This window comes from Pyrenophora tritici-repentis, chromosome 9 (assembly GCF_003171515.1).
Source record: "Pyrenophora tritici-repentis strain M4 chromosome 9, whole genome shotgun sequence".
Lineage (NCBI taxonomy): Eukaryota > Fungi > Ascomycota > Dothideomycetes > Pleosporales > Pleosporaceae > Pyrenophora > Pyrenophora tritici-repentis.
This window is the reverse complement of record NC_089398.1, coordinates 626712-638948: the sequence shown is the minus strand read 5'-3', so window position 1 is coordinate 638948 and position 12237 is coordinate 626712. Positions and strand designations below refer to the sequence as shown.

General features: G+C 52.2%; 6 protein-coding genes across 6 annotated transcripts; 4 read left to right on the top strand and 2 right to left on the bottom strand.

Moving 5' to 3' along the window:
- Positions 1-29: 29 nt before the first annotated feature.
- PtrM4_146080 (RNase-H2-Ydr279 domain containing protein) lies at positions 30-759 on the top strand (the record flags this gene model as incomplete). The annotated part of the gene is made up of 2 exons (XM_066109855.1): positions 30-728; positions 754-759. 2 exons carry the CDS (start codon positions 30-32, stop codon positions 757-759), a joined length of 705 nt encoding a protein of 234 aa, XP_065959838.1.
- Positions 760-2036: 1277 nt separating this feature from the next.
- PtrM4_146070 (AvrE domain containing protein) lies at positions 2037-2941 on the bottom strand (the record flags this gene model as incomplete). The annotated part of the gene is made up of 2 exons (XM_001938910.2): positions 2037-2807; positions 2933-2941. 2 exons carry the CDS (start codon positions 2939-2941, stop codon positions 2037-2039), a joined length of 780 nt encoding a protein of 259 aa, XP_001938945.2.
- Positions 2942-3831: 890 nt separating this feature from the next.
- On the top strand, positions 3832-4598 carry PtrM4_146060 (DASH-Duo1 multi-domain protein; the record flags this gene model as incomplete). Its single annotated transcript, XM_001938911.2, has 2 exons — positions 3832-4110; positions 4161-4598. The coding sequence occupies 2 exons, from the start codon at positions 3832-3834 to the stop codon at positions 4596-4598; spliced, it is 717 nt and encodes a 238-aa protein (XP_001938946.1).
- A 384-nt stretch (positions 4599-4982) lies between these two features.
- Positions 4983-6630, top strand: PtrM4_146050 (GalK, Galactokinase; the record flags this gene model as incomplete). The annotated part of the gene is made up of 3 exons (XM_001938912.2): positions 4983-5147; positions 5194-5642; positions 5691-6630. The coding sequence occupies 3 exons, from the start codon at positions 4983-4985 to the stop codon at positions 6628-6630; spliced, it is 1554 nt and encodes a 517-aa protein (XP_001938947.1).
- A 1937-nt stretch (positions 6631-8567) lies between these two features.
- Positions 8568-10078, top strand: PtrM4_146040 (PRP38-assoc multi-domain protein; the record flags this gene model as incomplete). Its single annotated transcript, XM_066109854.1, has 3 exons — positions 8568-8942; positions 9206-9508; positions 9560-10078. The coding sequence occupies 3 exons, from the start codon at positions 8568-8570 to the stop codon at positions 10076-10078; spliced, it is 1197 nt and encodes a 398-aa protein (XP_065959837.1).
- A 109-nt stretch (positions 10079-10187) lies between these two features.
- On the bottom strand, positions 10188-11243 carry PtrM4_146030 (uncharacterized protein; the record flags this gene model as incomplete). Its single annotated transcript, XM_001938914.1, has 1 exon — positions 10188-11243. The coding sequence occupies one exon, from the start codon at positions 11241-11243 to the stop codon at positions 10188-10190; it is 1056 nt and encodes a 351-aa protein (XP_001938949.1).
- Between the last annotated feature and the right edge of the window lie 994 nt (positions 11244-12237).

Here is a 12237-nt window from a genome sequence, read left to right as displayed (position 1 = left end):
CGACGAATTCACATAGAGATATCATCGCAATGGCTCGCACACGCTCAAAACCTACAAAGGCAGCTCCCAAAGCCTCAACACCAGAACCACCGACCTCTACGGTCAAACCACTACCCGCAAGCACGTCCAACCCACCTAAGCTCTTCGTACTCCCGAAGGATGCCTCAAAAGATGCGCGCATAGTCACACTGGACAATCCCGCCAATGCGACACCCTCACGGTACTTCTTTTGTCCTGAGAAGGGCTTCTACGAGTTCACACGCATCGCCGCGCCGAAGAAAGACTGCAGAAGTTGGCTAATCACAGGGGAGTCGTCTGAACCCCAAGATGAAGAAACCACAGAAGAGAAGGAGGATATAGCACGGATAGGCAGCGGCTACATCAACAAGACCGCCGACCTCTTTATTGCAACACCCATTGATGCCCTTTTCCTCATCCTCCCTGCGCTAGCGCCCAAGTCCGCAAAAGACACTAAACAACACTTCCTCGCCCTAGAAGACTATCTAGACATGCTCTCCTCTTCCTCCCCACACTGGAAAGCGCTGCTATCGCAATACCCTACGCTAAAGTCGCTCGTGGAGCGGAGAATGCGCGTCCTGTGCGATACCGTAGACGCAGGTGATGAAACCATGTACCGTATATCCATGGAGAAGCTCAGCGCTGCCCTAATAAAAAAGGCAGAACGAATGGTTGCAAAGGGCTTACCACCCTCAATGGAAGATAAGTTGGTAAGGACAGCGTTGGAGATACCAGTCATGAGTATCAAGCGGGAAGAAAGTAGCGTTTCAACCACCGAACAGACTTCCACAGAAGCTACGACCACTACATCTACAACCACAACGACAGAAACTACATCAACCGAGCAAACAACAACAGAAGCACCCCAACCCCTCACAACACTCCCCACAATCCCCCCTCTTCTCCGCCTCCGCACATCCCTCACCTACCTCTTCAGCACCTACATACCCGCCTCCATCCGCCCCACACTCCAACCCCTCACCCTCAACACTCCCCTCTTCGCTCCTCTAACCTCCCACCTCACCGCCATCGCTGCTCTGAAATCCGAGGCGCTCGCCTTACGCAGCATTTCGGATAACATCAGCCGGAAGCGGGCGATCGAGGAAGACGACGACAAGGTAGCGGAGCGCGAAGAGAAGAAACGGAAGAAGGAAGAGGAGGAGAAGAGGAAGAAGAGTGAGGGGAGGGGCGTGAAGCAGTTGAAGAAGGTGGATACGAGTGGGATGAAGAAGATGAGTGCGTTTTTTAAGAAGGTGGAGAAGAAGACTTCGTAGCTGCGTGTAGAGCAGCAGTTGGGATCGTCGGTGTAGACACCACGGCACTAGCATCAAACAAAGACGTTAATACTGAGATATACATCTCTCTTATATTTATTTTGCTATACTAACTGTCCATCCCTTCACACAAAACTGGTGGCCAGGCATGTGCCAGCCAACGCAGTAGACATCCACACCGGCAACTAAAGTAAAGCAGCCAGACAGCCAAACATCGACCGTCAAGCTGTAGCGGTAGTAGTAGCTCTCGTCTTACATTAAGATGAGAGCAGAAAGTGTGCCCTCGCCCCCAACAAAGTAAAAGGCCGTGGGGCATAGCCACTTCGTAAAGATTCACATGGGTATCCCTTTTTTTTGCTGATCAAAAGCAGACATACGCTCGCTATGCAAAAACATAAAAAGGCAAGTGCAAGAAAGCCCAGGGGAAAGAGAACAAACCTTCCTCTTCCCTAGTGTGAGAACAAACCTTCCTCTTCCCTAGTGTGAGAACAAAGTTTTCAATGTTGATAAACCATGACAACACGGCTGGCGCAATGTGAAGACTCAAGAAGAACGGGCTGTCGCTCCGTTAGTTGTCAAACGACAAGGCGAACGGGGAATGCTCACTTCGAGCGCGCTTGCTCGCTGATGCATGCTCAAGAGGTTCGCCCCCTCGCTTCTTTGTACCCTTTGACGATGAACTGCTTGAGCTGTGTGACGACTTGACACGCGACCATGAGTCGAATGAAATCTCTGCTAAGGGTGTTAGCCGATGGTTTGAGCTAGATGCCTGTCGAAAGACTTGCCCTTCTTGAACTTGCGAACAGTGGGCGGTGGCGTGGTCTCTAAAGACGGAGCCTGTACACCCTTGCCTTTTCTCCGGCTCGGGGTAGCGACGGTAGGGGCTTCAATGTCGGTAGTAGCCTCTTCGTCTTCGCTCACGATGCCATGTGCGAGATTACGCTCCTTGATCTCCTGCACAAACAGCGTGCGTGGCTTGATTGATGAACGAGTGAGTGGACGACGTGCTTCATGACCAATCTGGCGGCGGACTTGTCTGTCATCGGCGGAGAGATCATCATCTTGCTCTGCGTCTGAAGCGCCCGACGGTGGGTCGTCATGGAATTTCCTGAAGACCTTGCGACCACGGAAGATGTAGACCATACCCTCGTCGCGATTAACTGCCTCATCCATCTTCGCCGTCCTCTTGTCAGCCTTCTTGGGCTTTGATGGAGCTGCCTTCGCCTTGCCCTTGCCTTTCTTGGACAGGAATGGGTTCTCTTCGGTCTGTGCGCCAGGTGTGGGTACGCGCTCCTTGGAGTCGGTGTAGATGGGAATCTTTTCAGTGTTCTCATTCATCTGGTCCGCGAAGCTCTCCAAGGTGTAGAGGTTCTTGGTCTTGCGGGACTTGCGAGGAGTCGGCATGGCCTCTTCGATTGTTGACGGACGGTTGGTTGGAAACAGAATGCGCGCTGTAGAGCTCACATCGTCAACACGGCGCTTGCGAGGCGTCTTGGCTGGAGTTGGGAGCATGCCCTACATGAATTAGTATTGAAGAACATGTTGTGGTCGCACAGCGTGCAGCACTTTGGCGATGACGCGCGCGTTGTTGGACACGCGCATCGGGCCGAAGCGCGGTGAGCTACGGTGGGACAACTTACGGGAGCCATGGCTGCTGCAAGAAAGCGGCGCGCTGGGGTAGGCGCAGCGTGATCTGAATCTGAGTCGAGCGGGTTTAACTCCAACGGTGCGCGACGGGTAGAACGGGGCGAACGTAGTTGTTGTTGTTGTTTTGGTGGAGAAACGGGCGACGACGGTGGGGAGAATACAAACGGGTTGGCGCGGGTGGCAGACCGTTTGCTGGAGGCAGTTGGGGTGATGTCGCGCCTAGTGCGCGGGCTTGTTTGCTCGCGGTGAAGGTGAAGGTGACTATCGCGTTGGGCGGCCACCCTGCTGGAGCGACGCGGTGAAAAGGGCTCGTAGGTGTCGCCATACATTGGCGCGGGTGGCGTGTGAACGCGACGCGGCGGTGATGGTGTGCGCTCCATGTTGCTATGTTGGTGTGATGTTGGATGTGGCGTGTTTGTTTGTTTGGGGGGTATGTCGAGGTTGTTGTAGCAATAGAGCATGTAGGGTGTAATTGCGGATAGCCAAAATCAAAACAACCTTAATTTAAGCCCCAATGACTCAGTGCATCGACGTGTAAAAGCTGGATTGACTATATAAAGATATGCGCAAAGGTGAAGATATCGTGAGGGCGGATGGTGGTGACGGTGAAGGGGTGAGACGGAGTGGAGACGATGGGTCAGTCGCCGATATGGGAGGGTCAAGGCAGGAATGAAGGGAAGTGACGAGGTTGGGAGATGGCGGGTTCCTTGCTTGGCGCGCAACGCTGGGGCGCCCATGCGGCTGAACATCAACAAACGAGCTGGCCCTTGCGACTTAACCGCCCGCCCCGCCAGACCAAATACGTCAAACACGCCAACGCCTGTCAATTCAACGTCCTTTTGCCTGTCCCAGTCCAAGGAGCCTGCACTTTGTTCTGCTGCGACCCTACGACATGGATCCGCCGAACCTGGGCGCACTGGACCTGTCCGACTCGGACACGGACGCCCTCTTCGATACGCCCGCAGCGCAAAAGGCCAAAAAGAAGATCAAAGACGAGGCCGATGCAGGGGACACGGCTGCAAACGGAAAGGCGCGTGCAAAGGAGTCGCATTATACAACGGAAGAGGCACGTGAGGAGGCTTTGCGTAGGGAGCTAGCAAGTATACGGAACGTCAATAAAGTCATTGAAGGCGTTATCGGGAGCCTGCAAAAGGCAAAGGACAACATGGCTGTAAGGGATACACGTGGAAGTGGTAGTGTTAGGGCTAATGCTTCTCTCAGACCGTATCACGTACCGTTCAAAATGCATCGACCTTGCTTCAGACATGGACCAGAATACTATCCCAGACCGAACACAATCAACGGCTCATCTTAAACCCTCAATGGCAGGGGGCATCGCAAGATCTGATCGACATTGAAGAAGAAGAAACATATCGTCAGCAGGCTGCACAGCGCCGAGCTGCCGAAGAACAGGCACGAAGGGAAGCTGCGGCGAGGAAGATTGAGGAAGATCGTAGGAAAGCGGAGGCAGCACCAAGAGGAGGGACCCGGGGAAGAGTGAGAGGTGCCAGACCGAGAGGAGCTTCGACATCGTCCACGGGCAACTATGTTGGAGTAGGTGGACAGACGGGACGAGGTCTCACTCGCAGCGATTCACGAGGTCGAGCAGGTAGTGGTATTGGACGAGGACTTCGTGGACGAGGAAGGGGACTGGGTTGAGGGAAGGTGTTGCTTCGATACGCCATATATCCTGGTCGATCCACGATCTGCACGCGCCGTGTGATCGTCCTGAGTTATGAGTCGCAAACCTCAATCGCCTCGTCGTGTATTAATCTCTCCGGGCAAGTATGTCAGGTACAATCATCCGTACCTGCAGCTCGATGCAGTCAACGGGTCGGGTGGTGGAGCGGATACATTTCTCAATCTGGAATAGCTCATAACCCCACTTGTCGTCAGTTGGACCCCGCCGTGCAATTGTCCGCGATCTTGCGACTCCACAAGTTCAAATAGATCCTGTGTTCCAGTCTCTTTCTTAGTCTCTTTCCTGTTTCTCCTTCTCTTGCAGTAATTCGTAGTAGCCAATTCCCCTCTTACCTTGTCATCATGGACGTTCCTACAGCAACGTCGCTACGCGACATCTACCCAGAAGACGCGTTGCCGGTCGAGACGAAGCGATGGGACACTTTACTGGCAAAGTTCAAAGAACTATATGGAAAGCAGGCGGACTTTGTGGCCCGTAGCCCTGGTCGCGTGAACATCATTGGCGAGGTAAAGCTAATCAAACTTCATGCGGCTCTTACCTGACACCATGTAGCACATTGACTACTCTCTGTACGAGGTACTCCCCATGGCCATTACCGCCGACTTCATCATGGCTGTTGCTGTGCGACCCTCCGATGAGAAGCCCCGCGTGCGCATAGCGAACCTGAACTCGGAGAAATTTCCTACCCGCGAATTCGAGATTCCAGAGGGAGAGATCCCAATCGATGCGACCGAGCATGAGTGGACAAATTACTTCAAGTCGGGACTGAAGGGGGTATCACAACTGCTGCAGAAGAAGCGAGGCAAGTTCACGTCGGTCGGTATGGACATTGTCTGCGATGGCACAGTCCCAAGCGGTGGTGGTCTTTCAAGTTCGGCATCTGTAGTCTGCACAAGCGCATTGGCTGTACTCTCAGCGAACGGCGAAGAAAAGATTGACAAGACCGAGCTTTGCGAGCTTGCCATTGTCTCTGAGCGCGCCGTCGGTGTCAACTCAGGAGGGTAAGTTGATGTCTTTTATCACACGATCACAGCTGACATGTCGATTAGAATGGACCAAGCAGCCTCCGTCTTTTCCCTGCGCGGCTCTGCCCTATACGTCTCTTTTAAGCCCAGCCTCAACTACACCAACATCGAGTTCCCGCAAACCGATCCGGAGCTTGCTTTCGTTACCGCCCAGAGCTTCGTCGCCGCAGACAAGCACGTCACAGCCCCAGTATGCTACAATCTGCGTGTGGTAGAGTGCACATTGGCGGCCGTATTCCTAGCCAAGGCATTTGGACTGAAGAAGGAGCTCCCAACAGACTCATCACCACTAGGAGTTAGCTTGCGAGGCTTCCATGACACCTACTTTGAAGATAAGGAGGACGTGGCAGACAACACCAAGATATCCGTTTCTGAGTTCGAGACTCAACTTACAAAGCTCATCCAACACACCGAGAACTACCTCCCGCAGGAAGAAGGCTACACAAGGGAACAGATCAGCGGCCTGCTTGGCATTTCAGAAGACGAACTCAACCAGCGCTACATGTCAAAGTTCCCCGTTCGTGCGGACAAGTTCATGCTACGACAGCGTGCGCTGCATGTATTCACCGAAGCTCTTCGCGTTATCAGATTCCGATCGCTTCTCGCTTCACCGCCGTCCAGTGGCAAGGAGTACCTACAGGCGCTTGGTGACCTCATGAACACGACCCAAGACTCTTGTCGCGAAATCTACGACTGCAGTTGTCCAGAACTCGACGAGCTTTGCAACCTTGCTCGCGCAGCTGGTTCATGTGGAAGCCGACTGACCGGCGCAGGCTGGGGAGGCTGCAGTGTACACCTTGTACCAAAGGATAAGGTAGAAGCAGTCAAGAAAGCTTGGGAGGAGAAGTACTACAGGAAGAAGTTCCCCGATATCACAGAAGAGAAGCTAGCACAGGCAGTCGTGGTCAGCGAGCCTGGTAGCGGTAGCATGCTCTTCAAGGTCACAGGCGAGAAGCTCGCATAGACGTTGGTATGAGGAGATGATGGTGTTTGCATAGTTTTGGCTTGCGCCGTGGTGGTCCCAGACAAGGAGTCTGTCTTGTCCTGAGGTAAGACCTGGTCCGGTCAAACCCAAAGTGACACCATGCACGCTGTTTGAGAGCGACGTCAATTCAAAGTAAAAGACATTTGTTTTTGTCTCAATGCGACTTCTACTCGTGATTGTATATATGTGAATTTTTCCATGGATCACTCGTCACGTTTTCCGTTTTCCTCTTCACAATTTTGGTTCTGACAGCGCTTGCAACCATGGTTCGCGTCTTCCAACAGCAATATCGTAGTATACATAGCGCCGCTTTTGATCTGTTAAGTTCCTCATCGTACTTCCCTCGCTATTTCCCCCGACATCAGCATTGGCAATTTCAAGCATATCGACCGTACCTTCAAGTCTACCGTCAACCCAGCGTCTCTGTACCCTTCCGGCACCCTCATTACTTCTCATGTACCCTATACCCAAGGCCTATATTGCCCAACATGTCCAACGACGATGTCCCCTACTACCTCTTGAGACCAAACATGCCTCCTAGGCTCAGCGAGGAGACTGAACAGCCCCGACCACAACTACAACTAACACCACTACAGCCAACATTCCCCTCCCCCTCCCCCTCCCCCTCCTACGGGAAAATTTGTAATCACAGTCCGGGAGAATGCAGAGCCTTCTACGGCACGAACGCCTCCGGCGGCTTCGACAATGATCCATATGTAGCTTTCTACACCACTGAGGTTCGCCTGCCATACTATTCTGAAGCCGGGAGAGCACAGAGGAGGATTGAAGATGCTGAAGAGGTTGAGGATGCGGAAAAGGCTGAAGAAGCTGAGGAGGCTGAGCAGGACGAGGATGTAGCTGGTGACGATGACGATGACGATGACGATGAGAGCGATAGTGGGACGCAAGATACAGACAATGGATCTGTGAGTCCAACTGATACTCCATCGGTCGAAGATTACTCTGGGTATTACGCGCAGGCTGGACGGGTTGTTCATGCAGAGGCAGGGGTGGAGTGGACGCCTGAGGGCTACTTTCGAACAGGGTATTTGTCTGCGCCCCGGGAGTTTCAGGGAGTGGTGTATCTGGATGAGCTGGTGCCGTGGGTGGAAGATTATGGTGTTTGGGAGGGCGATGTAGTGGGTGCGTGGGAGCCTCGTGGCAGGGACGATTGGGAGTGCGACTTTTGTGGTTTGGAGTGTTTCTGCTGGGCTGTTGTTGGGGCGGAGGATGATTGGATGTGTCGGTGGTGATGGAGGATAGGGTGTGTGGGGAGATGTGTTGTATAGATTTGGGAAGTTCTGGCGGAGTTCGTCTGCTGTGCTTGACAGAGCAATGTAGATCTGGAGGGGGGATATGTTCGGTTTGAAGAGCATCTCTCGGTAATGAAGTAATGACTATAAATATCTAAGTCTTCTGTCATCTTTTAAGTAGCCTGCTTGACAGACAAGATCGAGGTTGGAAACACCAAGTATACTTGGTGGCGGATTGGACAGACAAGGTTGCACCACGTTCGACGTAAGCCCAGGTTTGCTAGTAGTTGTATGTGATGGATCTTGCTTGCTTCTTGAGTTAGGTAGGTTTCTAACTCTCAATATCATACACATTGACTCGGCGTAGCTGTTTTGAGAATAATGGCATCTCAGCGTATATTGCTATATCGATCCCAAAGTTCGTTCGCACAGGCAATCCAGGTACTCGCTTGGTCGTTATCGCATGTGATAGTATCCGATACGTACGCGTATATCTCGGTGACGTCAAAGCAGCTTTCGAACAGCGGCACTGCGAGAGAGTCATATGGTCCGTGCACCAAGTCGAGCTCACATAGAGTCTGTTGTCGCGCTCTACACGCGCCGCCACAAACAACCACACTCTGGAAAGCAAATTGACTCAAATCAACACTGTAGAGCACAGATATGCCGACCCACGGGAGTGTGCGTACCAACACCGCCGGTCCAGGTTTGTACGGCCCAAACAACCCGCCGCCTCCTCCCGCGAGTCCGCCGCCGCAGGTTCATCGGAGCCAGCGCCCACCTGAAGATTCCTCAGGCCAGTCAAAGAAGAACAGGCATCGCCCATCGAAGTCCCAACGAATGCGTACTTATAACCAGGGTGAAGCTGCGTGGATCAGCGATAAACGTGATCGCAGCCGTTCACCTGACCGCAACTATCAACGTCCTGACCATCATCGCTATCGAGAGCGATCTCCGATCCAGCGTGATCGCCCAGCTCATTCTGAGCATGTGAAGCTCTCGAACAACGACCCAGAGCCAGTCGTCGATGCAAGTGGTGTACGGTGCTATGCGTGTAACGGACGGGGTGAGTGGGAACTGAAGATACAGCATCTTCTATGGCTAATCGCTGTCTGAAAGGTCACCTTGCTGTAGATTGCAAAGTACACACGAATAATGGCGCACCCAACCAAAAAGCATGTTTTCGATGTGGAGAGATAGGACATGTTGCTCGCGCATGCACAGCCAAGGCAGGTTAAATCAAGAGCAGCACCAGAATTGATGCCAATGAGAACAACGCACTGACTAGTCGAAACCAACAGCCAGAAGAGGCGTCAGATCGTGCCCAGGACCGTCGTAGTCGCTCCCAGTTGCGCAGCGTCGAGCCTAGGCGGAGTAACGAAGAGAGGCATTGGTCGCCCGAGGAGGAGATCAATGCTGTTTCTCAATACAGACCTGCTGAAATGAACGGCTGTTCCCACTACAGAAACGGTTCAATGTATGGGACTGAGCATGAAACCAGACCCTTCCACGACGTGTATAGGCCTACACAAGACCGCCCTCAGATGTCGCGTACGGGCTACGATGACTACCAAGAGATCGATTGGAACCGAAGAGTTTCAAGCGTAAGTTACATGTATCCTACGGACGCGCACGATACTGAGCGTGCCCTGCAGTCAGACCCGAAGAGCATGTCGCGCCACGAGCATCCAAGCCGACTTCCAGCGACACAAAAGCCTCACGCCGTCGGCCACGGCTACAAAACTCAGCCTGAGTCACAGAAGGCACAAAAGTTGGGCCTGCCGCATCTTGTTGCAGCAAAGGATATCCAGACGCCACCCACGGTATATGATCTTCGTGTGTACGACACCCGCATCAGCGAGACGTACTCAAAACTTCCAAAAGGAGAACGATTCGAGAATGGCATCAACGGAAAGGTTGCCCCTTCCATCTATGGATCAATGTCGTGCCATGACCTGGGTCTCTGCTTCGCGACATTTCTTACGCGGAAGTCCTGCGAGATGGGTCTTGGATGTCCTTGGCGCCACCACCCGCTCTCCATAGCCGAGAAAATCTGGATTATCGAGTACGGAAAGACACGTGGAAAGGAGTTCTTGGGGAACGTGGAGAGGTGTTATACGACCCCCCAAATGCCTGTCCCTGGTGCGAACATGCACCACGTGGCTGAAAAGTAAGGGCTGGCAGCGGTAAAAGGAGGTACCCTAGAAAGTGTAGGCGGAGGAATAAAAGACGAATGGGGCACATAGGTGCTGGTCTCAAGGAAACCGGGTTCGGTTCTGGTTTTCACAAAGTCCCGCCTCTTGTGTGATACCAGCCTCGCATGTCGTCCAAGCCTCTTATCCCGACGAGTAACATATTCCCAAACACGTCCAAGTCATCTGGCTGGCCATGTTGGAGGACATCTGTAAAGTCTAGCTCTTTGATCAGGAAATGGTTTTTCTCGTTCCAGGCGACAGCGAAATCAAAGGCGTTTGCAGCGTTCCATAGGTGCGCAGAAAGTGTGACACGGTTATTGAGAATGGTATCATGAGCACAAGACTTGAGTTGACCATTCAACAGAGTACACATGACAGTGATGTGAATGGTCGATAAAAACGTGCGACGGGCAGATTCCCGGACTATATACGACCTCCACGCCGACCGAGTAGCTGTGCCGGGGTATAGTGGGATATTGCCCACTGGATCCGTCTGTTCGGCTGCTATGGGTAGGAGGAGAGTGCCCATGTCATCCAGGTATGGCAGGAGAGCTTCAGCTTGTGCGTAAAATCGAATATCGCCTCCAAACATGAGCATGGTCTGATAGAGTATGAGGGCTTGTGTTCGAGCCAGGATCTCAATGGCTGAGGTCGACAAGATAGTAGCAGTGACCAGCTCTTCCGTACGACTTGTAATGTACCGTGCCACAAACGCGGCATTGGTATCGTTCTTGGCGATGTACAGCGCACATGAAGCATACGCGTCTTGGAGTGATTTGGGCATGTACTCTTCATAGAGCTTCGGATGAGCCCAGGGTGTACAGTTTTGTTCCACCATCATCTTTGGGGTGGACTTGAAATGCTCAATTGAATATGCTACTCTTGCTTGCGCAAAGGACGAAAGATGCGCTGCAGAGAACGGCTTTCTCGCCTGACCTCCGATTTTGTGAACCGCCATCTGGCTGTGATCATCTGCTGGAAGATTAAACATCTCTGTGAGCGCATCCAGTGAGCTTGCGCCAGTAGAAAAGTCAAAGTCCAGCATGTCGCCGGCGATAGTCGTCGGCGCAGATATGTCAAAGTCGAAAGAGAGACTCGTGTTTTCCAATACATCCAATCCCCCAAGAATTTCGGTCGCACTCATGTCAGTTTGAGTTTCGGGCGTCTCAATTTGCGGAGTTATGCTTTGCGAGCGAGGTTGTGGTGGGTAAGTGCATAACAAGTGCTGCCTAGTGCATCGTGAACAATGAGGCTGTTCTAGGCCACATTTCCGTTTGGCTTTTGCACAGGAGGAGCACGACTTTTGCCTGCCCTGTGAATTCATAGTACGAGATCGGTCTGGCGGCATTTTCGATGAATCAGGCGCTGATAAGAAAGAAGAGGGAAGTTTCAAGGTTGTGAGGACGCGGCGCGTCAGCCTACTCTCTGGCCCGTGTCGCTGTTGACGTTACTTAGTCAGCAAGAGTGGGTCGCCTCGTCTGAACCACTCCTGAATTTCTTCCCCTCAACAACGGGCAATCTACACAAGGCAACTTTCCTTCAAAGTTATTTTTACTCCTACACGTGATTTTGTATTGTTGCACTCGGATCCGTTCTCGTGTGGCACTGCCTTGGTGTCGCACTAGGTGGCGTCTTTTTACCTACCTAGGTAGGCACGGCGATTTTACACGTCCATACCAAAATCGTTAGCAGTTAATCAGGCTAACTGCTAATTGACGATTGCAGATATCAAGCAGACTGATGACATGTCAAAAGGGCAGGTGGCACATGTAGTCGATGATGTATACAGGAGGAGGCGCGAATGTACAACCAGAAACAAGACGTGGTCAGCATGCTATTTGGTATGTATATCTCAGCGCTCAAAAGATATATGTCGCAATTGGATACAGTGACATGAAGTGTTTCCGTGGCTTGCCTCGCAATACTCTTAACTCGCCAGGATAAGGTATTTATGCAATGAACAGTGGTATCATTTCTTTGACCAAATGCCATGCATTACGCATGTGCTGCAGGAAACCGAGGTGTACTGTGATTACGTGCAAGGCTTTCCCTGTACTAGCTCATTATCTGTTTTCTTTTCTTTTTCCATTTCCAGAAAGTTCTCTACAGATCTTCCAGCATCCACATCCGAGCTTCAT